Source organism: Fukomys damarensis, unplaced genomic scaffold (assembly GCF_012274545.1).
Source record: "Fukomys damarensis isolate Sample0158 unplaced genomic scaffold, DMR_v1.0_HiC HiC_scaffold_16, whole genome shotgun sequence".
Lineage (NCBI taxonomy): Eukaryota > Metazoa > Chordata > Mammalia > Rodentia > Bathyergidae > Fukomys > Fukomys damarensis.
This window is the reverse complement of record NW_022900928.1, coordinates 136,064,125-136,087,162: the sequence shown is the minus strand read 5'-3', so window position 1 is coordinate 136,087,162 and position 23,038 is coordinate 136,064,125. Positions and strand designations below refer to the sequence as shown.

Here is a 23,038-nt window from a genome sequence, read left to right as displayed (position 1 = left end):
AAGCTGCACCCATGGGAATGCTCTGAGGACCGGCTCTAGGACTTGCACCAAGTCCCGGGCACTCAAAGCCTCTGGCTTCCCATATGCCCACTATGTGAGCTCTCTCCACGTCCTCTCCTAGTGTAGCCCTTGGTAACTGCATGGGCAGAGGGGGTGCAACTGAGCTCACTCTGCCCAACACAAAGACACAATGTGGCCCTTGCTCTGAACATGCCAAACTTCAAGGCTTCTGAGACTGACCTGGGAAGCGGCCAGAAACTCATGTTTGCGTTGAACAACTCCAAACGGGGCTTTAATTCCAAACCAACCACAGACCCAGTGCCCAGAAAAGCAGGGTCAAAGCCAGTGTGGGGATGCAGGGCTGGCAGTGCCAAGCAGAGAGCTCTGTGAGCTCCAGGCCCTCCACACTGAGCTTCCTGCCAAGCACCTCTTCTTGCAGACGGCCAGAGGCACTCTGGGCTGGCTCCAAGCATAAGGCGTCCAGGGCAGCGCAGTCCTCAGTCCCTGGGCGGTGCAGGTCTCCAGGCAGAGGTGGCATGGGCGTGGCACTCAGCAGGGGCAGGCTGGGTGGATGGAATGCAGTGGCACCGAGCGCCTGAAGCAGGCTAGGTTTTCAAAGGCGCCCTGACGAGGACCATGGAAGCCACCCTCTAATCCCAAGACCCTTAGAGGGACAAGATTTCAAAGTCTTCATCTTCTGAATCAAAGAATCTTTCCAATCGCTCCACGTCAGAAGAATCTGCAAGAAATATGATAAAGCCTCATCAGACACATTTGGGGCCACTCTGGGAGTATGGGGCTAAGGAGGTCCTGGAAGCCAGTTCTAGGGGTTCTGAGCCAGGTGGGGTTCTGAGCCAACCTATGAACAGGGATTCCATCTCAAGGTGATAGGGAGGGGGATGGGGGGGAGAACAGCAAGTCACTCCTGCCAGGCACAGGCTAGAGGGGCTGAGGGCTGGGCAGGCCTGTCGGGCCTCTAGTCAGTGTTCTCCAAGGTCAGCACTCTGCCCTCATCCCAGGGCCCAAAAGGTTGCTCTCCCCATGGCCACCTGACTCCTGGGCTGGACTGGGCTATCATAGAGCCAAGGGCCAATGGGGCACGCAGCTCCAGAGCACCAGGTAGACATCCCAGCACAGGCAGAGGATAAGACGCAGGTTCACTGCTCTGAGCTCAGGCTGAGAGGAGGGGGATTGCGGTAGTGTGCTGCTCTCACACCCAAACCACCCCCAGGGCCCATGCCCAGATCACACAAACCTTACCATGTAGAGGCCAGCAGACCAGACAGGAAGGGAAGGGCACAGCCCACATAACTCGAGGGGCACAGACAAGGTCACCCAGGCTCAGGACTCACCAAGGGACAGGTTCAGGACGTCGGGGCAGGCCAGGTGAGAAGGCTGCTGCTCTACAAGCTCGAACATGGGCAGGGCACCTCCAAGCAGGGACAGCTGTCAGGAGATAGGTGTAAGTGGCAGCCCAGCCTCACCCACAGACCAAGGCTGCCTCAGTATGGGCTCAACTTTGTCCCTACCCCAGGGATAGAGCCAGGCGGGTGGCTCCACAGCAAGGGCTACAACACAGCCTGGTGTGGTGACCAACGTCATGTGCCAGGAAGGGAGGGAGGACAGTGAGCACCTGCAGAGGAGTCCACCCTGAAGTTACCACGTGGCATCCAACCCCACAGTGGGCAATCGTGCCAGGGAGGAAGTCCAGAGACACCCTGCCTATTCAGTCAGCACAGCTGTGAAGGGCCTCAGGCCAGGCCTGCCCCTATCCCATTCCCTTTTCCCAGGAGGTTTGGCCCAGCTCCAGACTGGAGGGGAGGGTAGCAACCACAGACCTTTTTGACTTGCTGGCACCAGTCATTAAAGTCATCCTCAGTCCTACAGAAAAACCCCTAAAATGAAGTGACAGACAGCAGTGTTACTGCATATAGTAAGAGCTGCAGGCAAAGATGCAGCACAGCCCCACCACCTTCAGGGACCCAGTTCCCCAACTGTAACTCTTTTTCTCTGCCTTGATTTACCCAAAAGGTCTTGGCCTCGTTGAGCCTCCTGGGAACAAGGCAGGTTTTGCTATGCCAGGGAGAAGAGTAGAGAGCCTCTTCTCTCTGCAGCTGAGACCTAGCCATAACTCAGCCTCAGCTCAGGACCAAGCAGCAAAGACAACAATGCAACCATGCACTGAGAAAATAGGCCTGGGGGTGAGGAAAGTCCGGTGGGCAGCAGCACTGTGCAAAGGACCAGCTACAAAGGCTAGTCTGCAGCAACAGTTGTGAAGACTAGAGCACTACCAGAGCCAGAGGGTCATAGGCACAGGAAGGTAAGGAATGGCACCAAGGAAGGCAGAAGCTTCCTCTGCTCCTGCCGTGAGGGAGACATAGAAAAAGGCCTGGTGAAGACAGGTGTCTGCACACAGCCCCGTGCACCGGCCTCCCTCTGCAGTGAGGATGGCAGGGCTGTCACAATGCCTCACAGTCTCATTGTTGCAGCCCCTGCACTTGGCACCTGCTGGTCTCCACCTGCATGCCCCTTCTGCTGTGGTGCTTGGCTTCTGGGTTGTTCTTTTTTCTGCAGTGCTGAGGGACTGAACCCAGTGACTCCAAGCAACATCCCAACCCACCAATTTTATAGACTGAGCTAGCTAAACAAGGCTTCACCAAGTTTCTCAGGCTGGCCTCCAACTCTCAATCCTCCTGCCTCAGCCTCCTACATAGACTAGATAGCCTGCTTTCCAGTTTGACCTTAGTGCACAAGTATCAATTACTGCAAGCTACTGAGAGCTGGTTAAGTTAGGAGCAGCTCCAGCTGCCATCCCCATGCCAGGGTGCATGTCCCAAGGTAGCACACCAGCTTGCTGCTGGTGGCAGGACCAGGCCAGCAAGTTCTGTCACATGTCCAGGATGTGGAGCCCCCACACAAGGGATGACCTCTTGAGGCTCAGCTCTGCTTCTACATTTTGCTTTTTTTTTTTTTCCTCTCCCTCACTTTCTTCCCACTCCCCACCCCAAGTGGTACTAGGATGAAACCCAAGGGTGTTCTACCACTGAGATACCTCCTCAGCCATTTTTAATTTGAAACAGAATCTTGCCTAGGCTGGCCTTAGACTTGCAATCAGTCCTGCCTTAGTCTCCAGAGTGTGTGGGATTAAAGGTGTCACCACACCCAGTGGATTTTTTTCTTTTTTGCCTCTTCCCCATCAAATAACCACATATTCATGAACCACATATCAACAATTTCTACTACATAATCCAAGGAATAGGGGGAAGCTTCTTAAGGAACCATCTCCCACATGCACTAAGTAAAGCCAACAGGAAATGGCAGTAATGCAGGTGTGGACTCACCACAAACACACACACGCTCTACATGCACACTCACACTCGAGATGTGCACATGCACACACTCTGGCTGCTAGCTCAAGAAGCAGCAGTCTGGCAATGACCTGCAGGGCCCAGCACAGCTCAGGCCATGGCCTTGGAGTTCAAAACCATGAGAACACAACATTCCAAATACTGTGAAAGCTACACAAATCTCCAAGTTTCCCTCTTCATCCTAAAACAAGCTTGGTGGGACGTACCACAGCGATGGACGGGTCCAGCTCCCCAATGCCCATCCTGCAGGGAGGGTGCTGACAGTGGAAAGTCTCGTCAGGGATGAAGCAGCCATCTGTCAACTCCACTGCCGGCTGTGTGGTGTGAGGGTCCAGGTAGATGAGCTCTTCGCCTGGGCAAGACGACAGAGGTCAGCCAGGGAGTGAGTAAGGCCCATGTTCAAAGCCAGCACACCAAGGCCAGTCCAACAGGATAGCCCCATTGCAAAATACAGCAGGCATGAGGTGAAGTGGGACCAGACCATCAGGGAAGAGGAGCACAGGGAGGCCACATTTCTGGCCAGTGTACAGCACCAGGCAGAAGCACCACAGGAACATGCTGCTGATCCACTAGCAGCCCTGCATCCAAAGACACCATGGTGGACAAGCTGGAGCACAGGAATGTGCAGTGCTGCTCAGGGAAACCTCCCAGCCAGGCACACAGGTTAGAGAGCACTGTTGTGGCCCAGACAAGTGGACCCAACTCACCAACATAGCCGATGAAGTAGTGGGCACTGTTGGGCTTCCCTCCAATGACACCCAGGGACTGGGGCATCATGAAACAGTGCTGCAGAGAGAGGATGATAGGTTAATAAGCACACTATGTTCTCGAACAGGCGTGGAGAGCCCAATGTGACACATGGGCCCTGCTCACAGCCACAGACAGGGCCCAAGCCCAGTGAGTCAGCAGAACAAGAAGACAACCCAAAGAGTTTCTGGTAACAGAGGGCAAGGCTGGGGATAGAGCAGGCACACAGGACACAGCAGACCTTCAAGTGTTACATGACATGATGGAGAGGAGGAGACACGAGGCAAGTCAGATTCACTGAGACAGGAAAGGAGAAGCAGAGGTGTCACAGCAGGTAACACAGGGGCAGCAGGGGGTTAACCTGGACCCCAGAGAGCTCAGAGAACAAGACCAAGATAAGCATTTCTGCCCACATGTCAAGGGCCCCGTGTGACCCTGTGCCCTGGACCAAGCCAGCTAAAGGAGGTGGTTTTGCCTTTATCTTAGGAGGGAGGATGGGCAAGCGGAAGAGAAGACATCAGAGGGACTTGGGGCCGGATATCCCAGGGACCTCAGGGCACCCATCACCTTGGACTCTGCCTACCCTCCAGACACTGAAGCCCAAGGGAAGTGCAGGCAGGTTGCCTGGAGTGAGCAGAAACCCAGAGGATCTCTTTATAAAGTGGCTAAAGTCTGAGTTTTCCAAACCTGAGCTAAGATCGAGGCCTTTCCTGCCTTCCTCAACTGAGACGCTCTGCATGTCACACTCAGACCCACTGTGAGCTGGCTGTTCACCCTCCCCTACAGCTGACTGACCATGCTGAGATTGGCCAAGGCCGGGGGTGGGGGGCAGAAGCCACTGTCACCTACCTTCAGCGTCTCCACATAGGCCTCATTGATGTCTGTGAGCCCCAGACGCAAGGGGATGAGAAGCACCAGGGGTCTCCATGGCGATGGCAATTGCCTATTGGTGACCTCAGTCAGAGTGGGGAATCCATTACAGTGCCGGTCAGCATCAGTGGGAAGCACAGTGGCCCCAGCACATGGAAGGCCAGTCCTGCACAACCTCCCTGCAGGATGAGTGAGAGGTTCAGGGCTTAGCAGAAGAGGCAGCAGCTTCCTCCAAGGCACAAGTGAGTCATGATTTTGCAGTGGAAAAGGTGGTCAAAAAGAGATTAAAATAAAGGTTGGACTGGGAAAACAGAAATTGCGTCCATAATCCTATCATCCCCAGAAAAAAGGGAAACATTTTCTATGCTTTTTTTTTTTTTTTTGGTTTTTTTGAGACAGGGTCTCACTATGCAGATGAGACTGACCTGGAACTCACTATGTAGCCCAGGCTGGTCTTGAACTCACAGTGATCCTCCTGCCTCAGCCTCCCAAGTGCTGGGATTACAGGCATGCGCCACCATTCTATGTTCTTAATTTTAAGATCTGTGCCATAAGCCAAATTAAACCTCATCTCCTTTTAAGAAAAATTGTGAAATAAAGCACACATATAAAATGGTGCAAAAAATTCACATGCATTTTAGAAAAAAATAAGAAAAATACCCAGGTGGCCAGCAGACTCTGACCCCTCCTTGGTAAGTGGGCAGCAGGAGTAACTTCACTCCTTCCTTTCCTCCTCCTATCTGGCACAAAGTCACCACCTGAGCTGGGCAGGGGCTTGGTGATGAAAGCAGGACCACTCCAAAGGACAGCAGAGGGCAGTGCCCCCTGTTGGTGTTCTTACCAAAATGTCGGACCCAGGTTGGGCCCTGAGGAAACCCCACAGGACTTGACCTGGACTCCTCAAAATTGTCAAATTGCCAGTGCTATGAAAGGGGGGGGGGAGTGGGCACATTTTCTCTACTGAGACTAAAAGTGGTTGGGAGTGACTGAATTTTTTTGTAGGACTGAAATTTCTCAAAATGAACAACTAGGAAAAAAGGACTTAGGGAGTGACGTTGTTTTAACTTTCCTTCTATTTGTATTGCTTAACTTTCTAATTTCTAAACATACATCATCTTCCCAAGAATCAATTCTAGATTTTTTTTTTTTTTTTTTTTTTTTTTTTTTTTTTTTTTTTTTTTTTTTTTTTTTTTTTGGTTTTTGAGACAGGGTCTCACTATGTATGTAGTTGAGACTGACCTGGAACTCACTATGCAGTCCAGGCTGGTCTTGAACTCACAGTGATCCTCCTGCATCAGCCTCCTGAGTGCTGGGATTACAGGCGTATGCCACCACACCCGACTCTACTCTTTCTTCTTGATGGTACATCTGCCATCAGAACCCAGGGCTGGCTGTGTATCTACTAAGCTCTGAAGGTGCTGTTCTGGTCCTCTGTGACTTTTTTGATTAATCAATTTTACATATTCCGCTGACTGCAGGTTCCACCTTATTGATTCTGAGGCTCTGTTTTGATGGCAAAGCTCCATGGTAATGGAACCCTCTGGCTGACAAGACCTTTATTTCAAGCACAGAGCTCCATGGCCTCCAGAACCGAGGAGATGCACTGCTGAGGAAAGCAGGACACAGGTCTAACTCCATCAGTGTGAGCCACTGTGGATATCCTGGCTGACCTCCAGCAGGGTAAGGTGAAAGGGTGGATGGGCAGAGACAGGGGAAGGAGGTGCTGATGTCCCTCATGCCCAGTACACTCAACACAAAATCCAAGCATGGCCATTTACAGCTGCTCTCACTGGAGAAAGGGGCTCTGGTGCAACTTCCAAGTGTCATCAGTTTTTCTCTAACTCTTCCATATGCTATTATTACTTACAGTGCTAAGGACTGAATCTAGGGCCTTATTCATGAAAGCACTGTATCACTGAACTAAATCTCCAGCCCTTTTTATGTAGTTTTTAAAATTTTGAGACAGTACTTTGCTAAGTTGCCTAGCCTGGCTTTGAACTTGAAACCCTCCTGTCTCAGTCTTCAGAGGGTGCCATCACACCCAGCCTTTCTACAAGCAGTTTGGAGATTAGGACAGAAATGCCCTTGGTTGGCCAAGCCACTGCTTATCCAAGTTTTAAATGCAGCTGCACATCAGCTTGGGAAGATGTTGGCAGTGAGTGAGAAAGGCAGCTTCCTTTTTGTTTATCCTGGAGCCTTGCCAAACCCAGAGCCATCAGCATGGCCACTTACCATGAGGCCACACTCCTCACCACACTGCACCATGCCTGTCTACCAGCCTCAGTGTTTGCTTGGATCTGATGCCACTCTTCCCAAATGCGGGGGTCAATCATGCCCATGTCCCTATGATGAGCTGTCACCTCTACCTGGCCCTGGTCCCTGCCAGGTGGCCTCCTACTCCCCAAGCTGCCAGGAACGCAGACTTGAGACTCCTCCCTGGCTCTGCTCCTCACCTCCTGGCCACACCAGCTCAGGAGGACCCAGAGGCTCAGAAGCTGATGCCACAAGCACTCCGCAGAGCAGTCTCTGGGAGGAGCCTGTCCTCATCCTTCCCACCCTCTCTGAAGGAAAAGATCAAGTGAGGGGCTGGCTAGACATGAGTAAGACAAGTGCTTTTCCCAGAAGCTGGGGGAAAGGAGATCAAGGCACAACAGTACACTGTGTAGCATTAGACAGTTACAAGGTTTCTGTGTTTTCTGGAAATACAGTCTCCCTACTAAGCTGAGGTTGGCCTTGAACTCAAGTTCCTTCCTGACTCAGCCTCCCAAATGCTAGATAGTATGTTTTTGAAAAGCATTAAAAAACACTGGAAAAAAAGTATGATACAAAGTTAATATAGGGCTGGGGATTTAGCTCAGTGGTTCTGGTGACTGCCTTGCAAGCTCAAGGACCTGAGTTTGATCCCCGGCACCAAAAAAAAAAAAAAAAACAAAGCTAATATAGGGCCAGGCATGGTGGTGCACTCTTGTTATCCTAGATACTTGGGAGGCTGAGGTAGAGGTTTCCAAGTTCAAGATTAGCCTCAGAAATTTACCAAACTTTGTCTCAAAATTCTATTAAAAAAAAAAAATGGGATGGGGATGTAGTTCATTGGTAGAGTGACCAAGAATTCCACCCCACTACCAAAAACAAAAAGCCACAACAACAAAAGCAATATGGGATATTTGAGTAGTAAAATCAGTGACTTTCTTTGTACTTTTCTTAATTTTTACAAAAGTTTTAAACTAGAATAGGGTAAAAGGCAGAAGGAAGAGATACTTGCTGTAAGTGCATCAACTGTGAAAGGGGACCTATGACAGTGACCACATCAGGTCACACTCCCACCTGAGATTCTGTTGACATCACCCAGGGGTGAAAAAGCAAGACTGAGGCCAGGCATGGCACATCTACAATCCTAGCACTATCGAGGTCGAGTCAGGAGACTCACAAACTGGAGCCCAACCTGGATAACTCAGTGAGACCTACCTCAAAACAAGCATTGGGCCAGGGAGTTAGCTCAGTGGTGCCACCACCTGCCTTGCAAGTGCAAGGGCCCAAATTCAATTCTGAGTACAAAAAAAAAAAAGTAAAAAACCATTAAAAAAGGGCTGGGGATGTAGCTCAGTGTGAGGACCCTGAGATCAATCTCGAGTTCTACAAAAAGAAAAATGAAAAAGAAATGAAGCAGAAAGGCCCTATCACTCTGGCAGGGAAGTGACAGATCTGTGGCCTGACCAGTGCAGCCACATAGGCAGACCCACTTCTACTCTTTGTGTACTTGTTAGAGCCATGGCTCTCCGTGAGTCTTTCATTTTTCTTTTCCTTTTTTTTTTTTTTTTTTTGCAGTACTGGGGACTGAACCCAGACTTCCAAACTTATTTTATTTTTTTGAGACACAGTTTCACTTAGCCTCCCAGAGTGCTGGGATTACAGGTATGCTCCACTCCACCCAGCTCAATGACATTTTCTTAAACAGAACTGGATTCAAGGCAACAACAAGACTCCAACAAAACTGGGGTTGAAGCAGCTCTGTGAGGTCTTTGGGGAAGGCCCTGATGCACAGAGCAAAAGGAGGCACTGTGGAACAGGACAGGGGTATTTAGAGCTTGCCTACTGGGCCAGCCCATATAGCCAGCCACCTCCCCAGGCGTCCTTCCATGGGTCTGCTGCCCAGAGAGCTGAGTGTGCAAGGTGGGTCAAGTGTCCCTGCATCTCAGCCCAGTACATGAATGTACACAAAGGCACTCAGCCAGCCTCCCTGCAAGTTAGCTAAACACAGCGCACCTTAATGCATTTGTTTTTTGTTTTAACTACTGGGGATTGATTCCAGGACTCACACTGAGTTATATGCCCACACCTTTTGCTATTTTTCTCTTTTGGGGGGCGGTACTGGGGATTGAACTCCAGCCCTTGCACTTGTGAGGCAGGAGCCAGAACCACTGAGCTAAATCCCCAACCCCCTTTTTTATTTTTTACTTCCATACAGGGTCTCACATACTGCTTAGGCTGGGCTTGAACTTGCAAGCTCCTGCCTCAGCCCCTCAGAGTGCTGGGATTACAGGCATGTGCTACCAAGCCCATTTTATTGTTTTTTCAAGACAGAATTACACCATGTGATATATTCAAACTCTTGCATTCCAGTGATTCTCCAACCTCAGCCTTCAGAAGACTGGGATTATAGACACACATCACTGCTCCAAGCTCTGACACATTTATAAGAGAGAAACAAAAAAATGTCAGGTCCTAAGTAACTGGCCACTTACGAGGGCCTGGGCTTTTCCCTTCAGCTGGTCTCCAAGCTAAGACAAACCCTCTAATCTGACTCACAGCTCTGTAGGTAGTGCTCCTTCTGGGACCCAGCAGGGAAATGCATGTCCCCCACAAGTCCTCCTCATCAACCAAAAGCTAGGCACTTACTGATCTCCTCCATCACCACAGTATTGTCCATCGCTATATGAACAGCCAAGGAGCTCCATGTGTCGAACACAGCAAGCTTCCTGCAGGAGTAAGAGCAGGAGAGCACAGGCTGAGTGTCCCAAACCCAGATGCTGCCCCTCATACCTGCCATGGCGGGGTCTCAGCAGAACGCCCTCCAAGGGAAGTAAGTGAGGCTCAGACAGGAGAGCTGAAAGGGGCCCTACGCCACCACCACCCCCAACACCCCAGCTCCCCTTCACAAGAAGAGCACCCACACACAGGAGTCTTGGGACACAGCAAGGAGGCAGGCACAGCATCCCACTAAGCACAGTGAGGGCAGCCCAGAGTGGAGTCCAGGAAGAGCACTGTGGAGGAACAGGGGCTGCAAGTTCACAGTTCCTGCAATGGGATCCTGAGCCACTCCTGGACATGTTACAGAGGACCTGCTACCCAGTGAGATGGGGAAGCAAGAAACCATACCAGGCACAGGGACAATGCTTCGGACCTGAGCTGCAAGGACTTGCTGTGTGTGGGATAGAAAGAAAGCCTAGTGCCTGGAAAGCCTGGAAGTATATAGGACAGTGTTCTGTCCTGCTGTTTCCTCCTCCCTCAGCCAGCTGAGACAAGGGACAAAGCAAGACCTCCCAAGGCTGACAATTGCGGGAGGCAGACCACAGGAAACATGGTAAGGACTGAAGAAAAATCCTCAAAAAGGGGCGGGAGCACCAGAGAAGAGCTTCTAGGAGTCAGAGAACATGCAAGGATCTGAGGCAGAAGCCTGCAGGGAGCAAAGGTGCATGCATGGCAGCAGGGCTTGAGTGTGTGAGCACAGCACAGGCAGCCAGAAACCCAAGACAGCTTGGAGCCACAGAGACGACTGCCAAAGCTTATGGAAATAACTCTGGCTACTATTTCAAAGAGAGAAGAGACTGTTAAGAAGGTAGGGCAAGAGTGTAGACCAATGCAGTAGAGAAGGGATGAGAACAAGTCAGCAACAGGACACAACTCAAGTGGTACATTAGATAGGGGGACTTGCTGCTTCAGCAACACATATACTAAAATTGAAACACTAGAGAAGGGGTACAGATTAGCCTGGATTCTGGAGTACATGTGGTCCCTGTGCAGAAGCAATAGGCAGGGAGGGCCATATGCCCCTTGGGCCCCCAGGAGGGGCTTCACTGGAGGAAGAACAAGTAAGAGGTAGAGGCGCCCAGACGACAGGAGGAGCAGTGTGGCTGAGAAAAGGTACAAGCACCGTGCGAAGGGCTGCTGCTGGTTGACAGGATAGTATGTGGCTCTGGACACTCCAAAAGCACAGGAAGCATCATGAAGGAATGGGGGGTATGTGGGCTACATGTACAAACTGGGGCAGGCCAGGCCTGGGCAAAGATTCTGAATGGCACCGACAGACCAGGCCAAGGTATAGCAAGATGGCAGGAAGGCGGATACAAGAGAGAAGAATCTCTTAAGAGGAGCTGGGTACAGACAGGGACCTTTCAAGGGGAGGGGTCGGGGTGAGAAGAGGCTACTTGATAAACACCAGGGGTGTACCAGGCTACATAACTCTAAAGAGCAAGGAGGACTGAGAAGTGGCTGATTCCTGGCAACACAGAAGGAGCCATTTCAGAGGGACCAATGCGGAGGCAAGGGAGGCACAGTACCTTCAGGACAGGGGGCCAGCGCAGATGAAGCCCAGACCCTGGGGCACACACAAGGGAAGGAACCTCTGATAGGCCCAAAGCGCAAGGGCCACAGACAGCCTCACAGACCCTCACAGACAGCCACCAGAACTACTGTGGTTCCAGATCAGCTTCCACTTCCAGACCATCAGAAACCACCCTTACAGATGGACCCAAGGGCCTAATCCTATGCACACAATCAGGTAAGGTACTTGTTTCATAGAAAACATAAATCCCACAACCATTGGCCTGGTCACCTCTGAAGACTCTCCTAGAGCCCCTTGTCCCCCTTGTCAATAAGAGCCCAAGAATGTAAACACCAAGGGAAACAGGCTACCCAGAGGAGCGGGCAGGCTGCAGCTCAGAACGTACTTGAGGACCTGGGCGACGGTGTTTGGGCCATACCACTGGCCAATGGACTTTCCTTCGCCAACTCCCATTTGTGCTGCAGGAAGCAGATCCAGATTAGCAACATGCATCTACTGCAGCCTCCAATGCCCCTCCCACCCACTCCTCCATGTGACATGGTAGTAGGAAATATTCACGGGGAGGCCAAGATAGTCCCGCCCTCCAGAGGGGTGCTCCAGTGAGACTTAGGAGGGATGGGGAAGGTAATGCCTGAAGCCCCAGCCACTCAGCTCTACCCTTGGTCCTTCCAGGAGGGGAACAGTGCTCAAGGCTGCCTGCTCTGCACCTGTCAGGACGAGTCAGCTGCACCCACCCAGACCAGCCCCTGGGGAGATGCTGCCTCTCCATGGAGCCAGCCCACCTATCTGGTGGATGGAGTAGTAGCTGTCCTTTCTGTCAAGGAAAGCATTGAGGACGCTGAAGTAGCTGTCAGGCTGCCTTTTCCGTTGTGCCCACCTCCAGTCTATTGGGAATAAATGCAGGTGGTTAGTCTGACCGTACCCAGAGAAATGAGTCTGGCTTTACACAGCACTCAAAAGTCAGACAGGCCCCACACCTTCTAAATCTAAGCCAAATGCTCTAGGATTTCAAGTACCTATATACCAATTTATCAAAACAAACTAACAGCACAGAATACTTCCAGTACCTTAACAATTTCTAAAGATATAAATATCAGGCTTTTATTTTATTTTATTTATTTATTTATTTAGGTACCGGGGATCGAACTCAGGTCCTTGTGCTGGCGAGGCAGGCAGAGGAAGCACTGAACTAAATCCCCAGTCCAATATCAGGCTTTTAAATCAATGCAAACCTTAGGTCTTACCTGTGATGTGCTTTAAACATCTCTGCACCCAACCCTCAGCATCTGAGGTTTTACCTGTGATATGCTTTAAATATCCCTCAACCCCCAGCACCCCCTACCACACCCATGCTGTAACTTACCTCTGCCTAAGTGACGGCACACCAGGGCCTGTGCAAAGATCATCTGTCCACACCGCAACATGCAGCCCCAGCCTGTGTCAGAGGTGGGTCCAGTTCCCCCTGTCATGGTGTACAGAGAGAGGCTCATTCAGCATCAGAGGTCCACAGATGCTCCACACCAGGGGCACCAGCCTCTTACTTTACTCAGTCTCAGGATTCACACACCTGAGGGCTTAATAACACAAGGGCCAAGTATGCTAATTGATAAGTCCTTAAGATGGGCAAGAGGGTGGGGACAAGTCACCCACAGGGCACGAGGAATGTCCAAAAATTTAAGAACAGACAGTATCCCACAGCCAATCCAAAACTACCATGTTCAACAAGGAGAACTACTTCCCAGCTACTAGAAAGGTCAAGATTCAAAGGACATTAGTGTCTTTGAGAATGGGCAAGGGCTGGGCAACAGTGGTCAGGAACTACTCCTACCCTTTAAGCACATGTGCCCTAGCCCTGTCATTTCCTGTCCACTACCAGGCCAGGGAAACAGAAGATAAGCACTGTGGAACTGTGGGAAATATCCCGTGGCCATGACAGGAAGCCAATGGAATGGCATGGTGCAGCCATGACAAGGAGGAGGGCTGAGGCAGTGGTAGATGCAATAGTCAGAGCAGGGGGCACTACAGCCCTGCCCCCCAGGCCAGGGGAACTGTGTGCTCTCACAGCTCAGGCAGCAGCCCTGCCCTCCACACACCCCTCCTCCCATACAAACATATCTACAGGGCACAGGCCAAGTTCAGGTGCAGGCCTGCAAAAGTAGCTTCACCCACAGTGGCTCACTGTCAGCCTCTCTCCACAGTGGGCCAAGTGGTGAAGGTGTCTCAGGCCGTGTCCGCTTGCCCAGAGCTGGAGGATCAGCACCAGGGCCACATAGAGAAGAGGCTCAGAGAAGGGTGAGCTGCACATCTGTAGAACCATGCCTGACAAATTACAATACCAGACACTAGCCATGGGGACATGGGTCTTGCTTCCTCTGAATGCCAGCTGCTGTGTCTACTTCAGTTTCACCTGGCTGTGGGAGAAAGTTGACATGCTATCTAGGGGAGGAACTGATTAAATGACCTGGGCATGGGGTGGTGCAATGTCAGCTTGGTCCCTAAGATCCAACTACAAAGGCAAGGCTGAGAGCTAATCCCCAACCTTCATCCACCTCCAGGGCATACAGCAAGAATCAGGTGACATGAAAAATGTCAATTCACCTCACCTTTGTCCCCACGGCCACATACACACATACATGCTGGGAAAGATGGAGGAAGAGCAAGGCTTCTAGACATCTCGGACCTATGTGAGGACTACTGTACAGTTGATCAAGGGCATGCATTCAAGTACAAGGGTCATCCTCAATCTGCTGAGCAGGGTGCTGCCTCACTATGGCTAACACTGTTTCATACGTCACTCTTTTAAATATGTTTAAAATATTGTTATGGGGACTGGGGATGAAGCACAGTGGTACAGTGTTTGCCTAGTACACACCGAGTCCTGGGATCTATCCCCAGCACCAGTAATAACAGAGACAAACAAAAACAAACTGCAAACTTTGTAAAATGTTGCCATGAACCCTAAGGGAGCAAAGACTTACAGGTGGAAATTCATTGGCCTGCTGAGATGAGCTGCCTGGGTGTGACTCCAGCTGAGCCACTGCTGGCCAACTTATGAGGGGACTGGAAGGAGGGGTCTGGCACTTGGAAGCCTCCCTCCTCCCTGCCCCACAGGGGTACTCACCAATGGCTGGGAAGTTTCTCCTGTATGTAAACCACAGTCTGGATGCCACATCAGACAAGATCTCATCCTTCTCTAGGGTTGTTGAAAAGAAGAAGACACACAGAAACTTCAGTTTATAAGCCAGACACCACAGGAGAGTAAGCACACAGCAAGCAGAGAAGAGTGGTTCCAACGTGGCCAATACCTGTGAAGATGCTGTATTTTCTGCCCAAGATCCAAACAGGCTCGGAGGTCTCGGGGAAATCCTCAAACTCAGCAAACCGGAGTGTGTCATAGGTAAGAGTGGCTGTGGAAACCAAAAAAACACATCTATCAATTGTGATTATTACACAGAATACCAGAGCATTCAACCTCCAAATACATGCACTACTGGAGAGCTCAGTAGTAGACGCTTCCCAAGCAGGGCACACTTGTATCCCCATAGCAATCAAGGCCCTGTGAGCACCTAGGACTGTCAGAGGACAGCTGCCCACCGAGGGTCTGGCTGGAAGAAAGAGGTCACTCAACTCACACACTTGAATGTTTTAGTTCTAAAATGTGTAAACTGTAAGCTACACAAGAAAAATGAAGTCACACTGTTGTCTTTGTACACCAGGGAACCATACATGTTCACGGCCCTCTAAGGTGACCTAATGCACAAGGCAGTGTGTTCAAGGATGTATGACAAGGGTGAGAGTCACTGGGCTCCTGGGAAATGAGGTTTCCAGGCCACCTAACTTTCTTGGTTCGTGCAGTTAACCATAGAGGGATAGAGTGCTACTCCAGTGGGACATGAGGGACAGACACCACTGTGACGTCCCCAATGGAGCCAGGTCCCAAGAGCCTAAGAGATAAGGATTGGGCCAGGTTTTCGCTTTGACACTGCTGTTGAAAAGCACTGTCACTACCAGCCTCCACACAGCAATGCCCAGAGTCTAAGGAAGGAGCTGGCCACCAGCTATGGTGTCCACCTGCTGTATTGACGAGCCCTGAGTGCCATCTTACCTATTTTAGTTTCAACTAAGAACCTAGGAAGCTAGATATGCTGGCACATGTCTGTAAGCCCAGCTACTGGGGAGGCTGAGGCAGAAGGGTCACAAATTCAAGCCCTGCCTGGGTAATTTAGCAAAATCCTGTCTCAACAATAAAATTTTAAAACTACCATAGGCTAGACATGGTGGTTCACACCTATAATCCCAGCACTCAGGAGGATCACAAGCAGGTTGGAGGCCAGCCTGGGCTAGAGTTCAAGGCCAGCCTGAACTACATGGTGAGACCCTGTCTCAAAAACAAATAAACAAAGCTACTATAGCTAGTGGGAATGTCACTCAGTGATAAGAGCTTAGCACACAAGCCCCTGGGTTCAATCTCAATCCAGCACCACCAAAAAAGAAAGAAGTTTAGGAAGGCCCTGGGTGCTATCCTCAGAACTATGGCTGAGGAATGGTACAGGTCCCAAAGAGAAGGTGCCAGCCAGCCAGCAGCAAGTTCTGGGTGGCACCAAGGGCCAAGGCATCTCTCTAGCAACGAGCTCCTTCCTTAGAACAAGGGACACTGAACAAATAGCCCTTCCCTGCCTTAATAGTGCCTGACCATTAACACCCTTCACCCCATCTCATGGAGAGTTTTTGAAAATTACAGACACCATGAGTTTCTCTCACATCTGAATTTATCTTTGATAGTATCTTCCCTTTCAGGAAGAATATCATATGTAACTATTAAAAAATAGTGAAGAATACAAAGACACAAAAATTTCCTGAGGCCTCATCACCCTGCAATGAACCCCTATTTGCACAGTAGCTCCTTGCAACTTCACATGAACAGACAGAATAACACATCTGCAGTTTCTTCATCCTTGTCCTCATACTGCATAAAAACAGCTTTCCATCCAGTTTATACTGGCCTTGTGTAAGGTGAAACTGTAGCTAAAACATGCACCCTATTAGAGTGCTCCTAAGTACCCCTGATGTGGACTCCAAGGCATAGCACCCCAGGTGCGCAGTCCCCCAAGGAAGGCAGAGAGCAGAGAGCTATCTCTTCGCCCTGACGGCCAGAGTTTAAATCCTAGTTATAGGTCCTTAGTCTGTTTACTTAACTTCTAGGTGTGGTGATTCCTCATCCATAAAATGGGATAATGACAAGACAGCTTCAATACAGGATTGTGAAGCTTCCCTAAAAGACTTCCCAGAGGTCCAAGCCACAGAGAGAAGGGCACCAATGTTAGCTTTTGTCCTTTATATCAAGGATGTAGATCCATGAGGGACTATACCCAGCAGCTAGTCCAGGACAAAGCTAGTTTCCAATCCAGGTTCCCCAGCAACTACCCAGGGCACTGGACCCAGCTCTACTTTTCCTGAAGTATGGCTTAGGCTTCCCAAACTCCACAGTGGGCCCCGAGAGTCACAGAGACTAGGCCCAGACAGTTCTGTCTAGGAGCTCTGCTCTTGTGTGTTTTTACCAACATGCATTCAGGGAGTGTCATCTGGGCTACTTGGTGAACATAAAGCGCAAGTTTATTTTTCCTGTTTTTTAGATAAGACTGTTTCTTGCATATGATTATCAAAACTAAGGTGGGGAAACTAGGGGTGTGGCTCAGTAGTAAAGTGCTTACCTAACAAGCATAAGGCCCTGAGTTCAATCCCTAGCCACTGTATAATAAAACAAAAAACTACATAGGGATGATTTAAAGTTCACACCTATCTTTTCATGACATCCCTATTCTCTTAAACCACCTCATGTCTTCAGAAATCACTTTTGTTCTTTGACCACTAAGTATACTCAATTAGGCTTTATCTAATATGTAGACTCAAACCCAGAAAGCTACTCTCAAGGCAAAAACCCTGTCAAATTCCAACTTACAGCACTACAGGAAAGCAAGTCCAATCTTGCTGGAACATTCTCCTCATGTCTGAGCCCTTCCAGGACCCCAGCTTTAAATGAAGCTATGTTATCTGGTAAAGTATTAGGCAGCCAGGAGTGCTCTGGATGATTTCTCTGAGACCATTACACAGGACAAGGCATCTGCCATTAGGGAAAGGACCACAGCGGTGGGTCAATACAAGTCTGTACAGGAAGTTATCAGAATTGAGAAGCTGGGCTGGGGATTTAGCTCAGTGGCACCATGTCCATCTTGCAGGTGCAATGTCCTGAGTTCTATCCCTGGTACCAAAATATATATATATAATAATAATTGGGAAATTGAGAACTATGGTATCCAGCTTCCCATATGAAATATATAAATAATAAAGGAGACACATAGATAAGGAAGAAGAAAACAGCTCACTCTGAAAGCAGTGTCACAATCTGTCTTGGCATTTCTGAAGGTGAGGATCCTTACCCTTGAAGCAGCAAAATGCAGAGCAGGCACATTTCTTAAGTTTATTAGCAAACTTTATAGGAGAGGAAGCTAACTTCAAAGGGAAGGTAATCAGAGGCATCCTATTAAGCTCAAATACATCACAAAATTTCTTACTTTAATTATGAAAATTATAGGCCTCTTGAACCAAAAGCCAGCTTGAGGATGAAGAAACACTATCCAGAGACAAGCACACTCAAAGTAGCAGCAAAACAACAGTATCCATCCATCCATCACCTAAGCCACAGACAAACTGCCCAGAACCTCATGCTCCATGGGTCTTCTGTGGAGGGGAAGTTCCAGACCTCTGAGCTTCCCACTCCACTCCACACTCCCCAGTCAAGCCCTATGTGGAATGTGAACACACCCCAGGACTCACAAGGGAAGTGCTCTCTTTCTCTGTCCCCCTCACTCCTGCCACTACATGCACCTTCTTCAGACTGGACACCTGCACTTCTCTCACTCTGAAGGATGACAACACATTCCAGGCAGTGTGGAGAGGTGGTCCAGAGCCTACCTGTGCAGCCTGGGGTCTAAGGCCACTAGCAACCAGGCATGTGATCCTCCTAAACTGGTAACCTTTCTGTATTCAGTTTTCTCACTGGTAAAATGGGAAGAGCTCTGAACCATGCAGGGAACAAAGACATCTTCAAGACCATCCTTCTTGAATTCCTTTGGAAATGGGTAACATTATAGATAAAACACACTGGGTTCCCAAGATGAGAGGCAACACCCAGAGCAATGCAAATAGAAACCAAACCAAACATGTGAGTTTCTTTACCAAATCCAATGTAACAAACTTTGCTGAAAAAAAGAGCTGTGACTGCATTTAAAGAAAAGTCAGCCATGCCACTGCTCAGGTGGACTCAGGTGAGCTTGCAGCCCAAGACAGTCAGCAAAAGGACCCTGTGGACGTGCACTGAATCCTACTGGAAGAACAAACCAAGGATTTCTCACTCTGTGTCCAGAAGACCCTGCCTGCACTGGAAGACAAGAGGGAACACACTGGCTGGCCCTTCTAGCTAGCCCACTTTGCAGGGCACAACCACAGCTCCTGCTGAAGAAGAAGACACCATGCATGAGGTGCAATGGATGAGGCATCACTCAGAGAACATAGGCTGAGGCTGTGGACTGAGCCACTGAGTTCCCTGACCTTTGGGGTAGGAAGGAGATATTTTTCAAAATAACACTTGATTTCTAATTTCTATTAAGCGTCTATCTGAAAACAGCCAACTTGCTAGCCTCAACTTCCCTAGCCTTACTCTCCTTGCCTGTGAAGTGGGGCAACACCAGCAGCTCTGCTCAGCTACAAAACTAAAGCTCACAGCCTCTGCTATTTATAGGGACTGACCAGCAGGAGGCCGTCACTCTCGATTCCCCTCAGACCACAGCCAGCAGCCTCTGCGTTTCTCCAGAGGTTCCCAAGTACTGCTTCAGTCCTCATCAAAACCTCATTATCTTTTCACGGCATCTCTTGTCACCTATGAAGCAGTACACATGGCTCTTGAGATAGAGGCAAGCCTTGAAAAGAAAGCCACTCTGCTGACTCCCAGACAAGGATGATAATGTGACATTACATGAGATGCAAGAGAAACACAACAGCAGGTGAGGCTCGTCCAGTTTGGGAAGGACACCCCCTTGGAAAGAATCTCCATGTGGTCACCTGCACCCAAAGGGCTTGGACTTTCTACACCCTCTTCTTGGAACTTCTATCATCACAACTGGAAGAGGAAGCAGAAAGTATCTAATAAAGTGGTTAATTCTAACATGAAAAAAAGCAATGTGATTTAATATTATTAATCTGGTAGGTAGAAAAACAGAGAATTGTCCTCAATAAATTTAACTAATTTCTCTCCACTCAGTACCAACCACAGTGTTGTTCAAGCAGGAAGAACTATAAAAAATGTCCAACCAGTAGATTTCTTCTAGAGCTTACTGTGATGCATCCAATTTGAAAGATTCCCCACAAGATTATAAATCAATTCAGCAGAAAGGTTCTCCCCTTCCTTGAGAGAAGTATGATTAAAATAGCAGCTTGTATGTACAAGGAAGAGAAAAAGAAAGTAAAAACTTCAGCTATGTCAGAGAACTAAAAAACAGTGCCACAGTAAACACACTGAACTGAATGTCCACATTAAAACCCACTGCTCTGCAGCAAGCAGGCTTCACTGACATCATAAGCTAGTAGACTAGACTCAACTATGCACAATCCTACAAACTGAAACTCTTATACATGCTGAGCATCCTTGAGTACAAAACACCAAAAGTGTTTTATATTTTGGATTTTGGAGTATTTTACATATACATGATCCGACCCAAACCAAAACATGAAATTCATTTATGTTTCATATACACCTCAGACACATAGTCTAAAGTATTCATATAATACTATTAGTAAAAGATACAAGTGTTTTGAACACAACCTATCTCATGAGGTCAGATGTGGAATTTTTCCACTTGTGGCATCATGCTGGAGCTCAAAAAGGTTTTGCATTTTGGATTAGGGATGCTCAACCAGGGGAATGTGTAAATTATTAATATAAGTTTTGTTCCCATTGACTACTAATTATGTAGGTACTGGTACCTAAGAGTGCTTTGAACCAGAAGGATGTTTTTACAGACAGTGCTGGGGACTGGTGGAAAACACAACTAAATTGTACCTGACTGCCACCTCCTGGGCCTCCTCATGCCAGCAGCTTGGGCTCTCTGCCCGGCCACCTACCCACACTCAAGACCTGGGAAAACCTCATCTAGTGCGGATTCGTGCACATCCTTAGCTAGGCCTATTCCTTTAACTCCAAGCCTGTGGCCTCAAAGGCCCTGGAACACAGCTATACAGACATCTAGGTAGCTCACACCCAGCAAAGTCTGAACAATGCCCACCATGCAGGGGCTCCCTGCTGGTCTGAACATAGGCATTTGCCATTGCTCACTCTTCCCTCCCTGCTACCCTCCTCCTAGCTTTCCATCTGTAAACAAATCCTATTGTCTCAACCGTCACAACACATCAGTATCCAACCTCTTCTCCCCATCCTGAGCTGAGTCTCCAGTAGCTCTTTGCCAGGCTTACTGAAATGGACTCTTAGGGGCCAGGGATTTAGCTCAGTGGTTCGGTGGTCTGCCTTACAAGCACAAGGACCTGAGTTCAATCCCCAGCACCAGAAAAAAAAAGAAATGGACTCTTAACTGGTCTCCTTACTTCCATCCTTATCCTTCTGCAGTATATTCTCAACAGAGCCAGAGCCAGAGTTTGTTAAACATAAGTTTGATCATGTTACTGCTCTCAAAATCTCCCAAAGGATCACCACCCTATTCAGAGTAAATGTGCAAGTATTCACGGTGACATAGCAAGGCCTCAGAACTAGGGCCAAGTCACCTCTCTGCCCTCGGCTCCTGCTTCTCTTGTCCCTGTCCACTGCTTCTAGCTACACAAATCTCCTTGCTGCTCTCAGATTAACTCTCTTGTCCTATGTCCTGTCATGCTTCTCAATGTGGGTAAAAATGTAACCTTCAGAGCCATACCTTTCCTTGGTGTCCTGGCTGCAATTCCAATCCCCTTCTGCATTGCCCACATGGCTCTCCTACACAAGTCACACACACTACTGTTTACCCAAGGTCTCCCCTTGAGAACATTAGCTGCTCCAGACAGTGGTTCTCTGTTTTGTGCACTTCTCTTGCCCCAGGATCTTCAATAATACCCCCCCACACACTTGGCACTCAGTAAAAAGTGTTTATGGAATAAACAACTGTAAGGACCAGCAATTGTATTACACATGGTTAAGAACAGAAGAATCTTCAAAGAATCCAAGGATTAGTGGAGGGCAGACGATGTATGACCTAAAAAGTCATTTAGCAGAATGTTAGAAGGAAAATGACCCCATCGTGTATGTTTTTACCAGCATTAACAGAGACCCTCAAAAACAACCATTTTTTCTACTTTGATGGGGGCGCGCGCGCTGGTTACCAGGGATCAAACTTCAAACTCAGGACCTTGAGCTTTCAAGGCTCATGGCGGCACCACTAAGCTAAATCCCTGGTCCTCTACTTTGATTTTTCCAAGTACCAGCATTCTGTGTACTACTAAGGTATCATCTTGTGACTATACAACTGTATTCTTAAACATGATGATTTTCACATTTAAGGTAATCTGACCGAAGTTAAACTGTTTTCCACCCTTAACTGTGTTCCTCATACAGCCTTACATACCCAAAATAATACCTAAAAAGAAAGGGGTAAGCAAGTCTACTCTTTCTTCACTCCATCTCCCCCAATCCCCTCGCCCCAGCAAACAGTACCACAGTGTATGGGAGTCAGTGTTCCTGCTTCTTCCAGCCATGTAACACAGGGAAGTGATGAGATCCAGAAATCACTGAAAGGCTTGCCAACGGTATACAAGTCCCGAGTAAAATCTTAGTTACTTTGTAAATTGCAAAGATCTTTGTAACTTTCTAAAACCAGTAGAAGAAAAACAAACCAAAAGCAGTGCCGTTCAGAATGATAGGTAGAATCAAGCCAGATGAAAGCCGACTTATACAGTTAAGGAGACAAAGGAAGGCAAAGCAGTGCCTGCAAGAAACGAAAAAAACTAAAACCGCTTAAGAGTGAACAAGAGAACTCGTGTACAGATGCTTTTAGGTCCATTAGTAAACGATGCATTTAGTATAGACTCGTTTCTCTGAAATATTTTGCCAGCAAAAATGAAGGAACTGTCCCTCTGGAGCGGACACCTGAGAGGACAGGGAGAATCAACAAAACCGCGACCGCACGCCCCTTACCCCCCGCTCAACACACTGTTTTAGAACCCCAGGGACAGGGTGAAACAGACTCACTGCCTTTCCTGGCGCAGAAAAAGCTTGGGTCATCTCCTGGCTACTAAAGTCAAAAATAAAAGATGCGTGTGTTACAAATCCCGAAGCTCCGACCGCTAACTTTAAAGAAAGCTGAGTTCTGCGTGCTAGCACATCAGGGCCCAGCCCCACTACGCGGTCCCGGGATGGCCCAGTCCCCCTCACCCGCCTCCCTTTCTGCCGGCCCGC

General features: G+C 48.9%; 1 protein-coding gene and 1 long non-coding RNA gene across 3 annotated transcripts; one reads left to right on the top strand and one right to left on the bottom strand.

Annotated features, from left to right (window-relative positions):
* Window positions 1–665: 665 nt before the first annotated feature.
* Window positions 666–23,032, bottom strand: Atg4b (autophagy related 4B cysteine peptidase). Of its 2 annotated transcripts, none has more exons than XM_019204937.2 (13): window positions 23,015–23,032; window positions 14,853–14,954; window positions 14,669–14,740; window positions 12,911–13,009; window positions 12,330–12,431; window positions 11,933–12,005; window positions 9,882–9,961; window positions 4,965–5,164; window positions 4,076–4,154; window positions 3,575–3,720; window positions 1,839–1,895; window positions 1,353–1,446; window positions 666–739 (listed from the first exon to the last, which is right to left on the bottom strand). In XM_019204937.2, the coding sequence occupies exons 4-13, from the start codon at window positions 12,969–12,971 to the stop codon at window positions 666–668; spliced, it is 966 nt and encodes a 321-aa protein (XP_019060482.1). In that variant the 5' UTR covers window positions 12,972–13,009; window positions 14,669–14,740; window positions 14,853–14,954; window positions 23,015–23,032. The 2 variants fall into 2 exon arrangements, with proteins under 2 accessions (XP_019060482.1, XP_019060481.1); XM_019204936.2 differs by lacking the exon at window positions 23,015–23,032 and adding an exon at window positions 22,832–22,864.
* Window positions 5,178–14,840, top strand: LOC104849985. The gene is made up of 3 exons (XR_004517564.1): window positions 5,178–5,227; window positions 6,557–6,665; window positions 14,745–14,840. It is a non-coding gene; the product is annotated as an uncharacterized LOC104849985 (long non-coding RNA).
* Window positions 23,033–23,038: the final 6 nt, after the last annotated feature.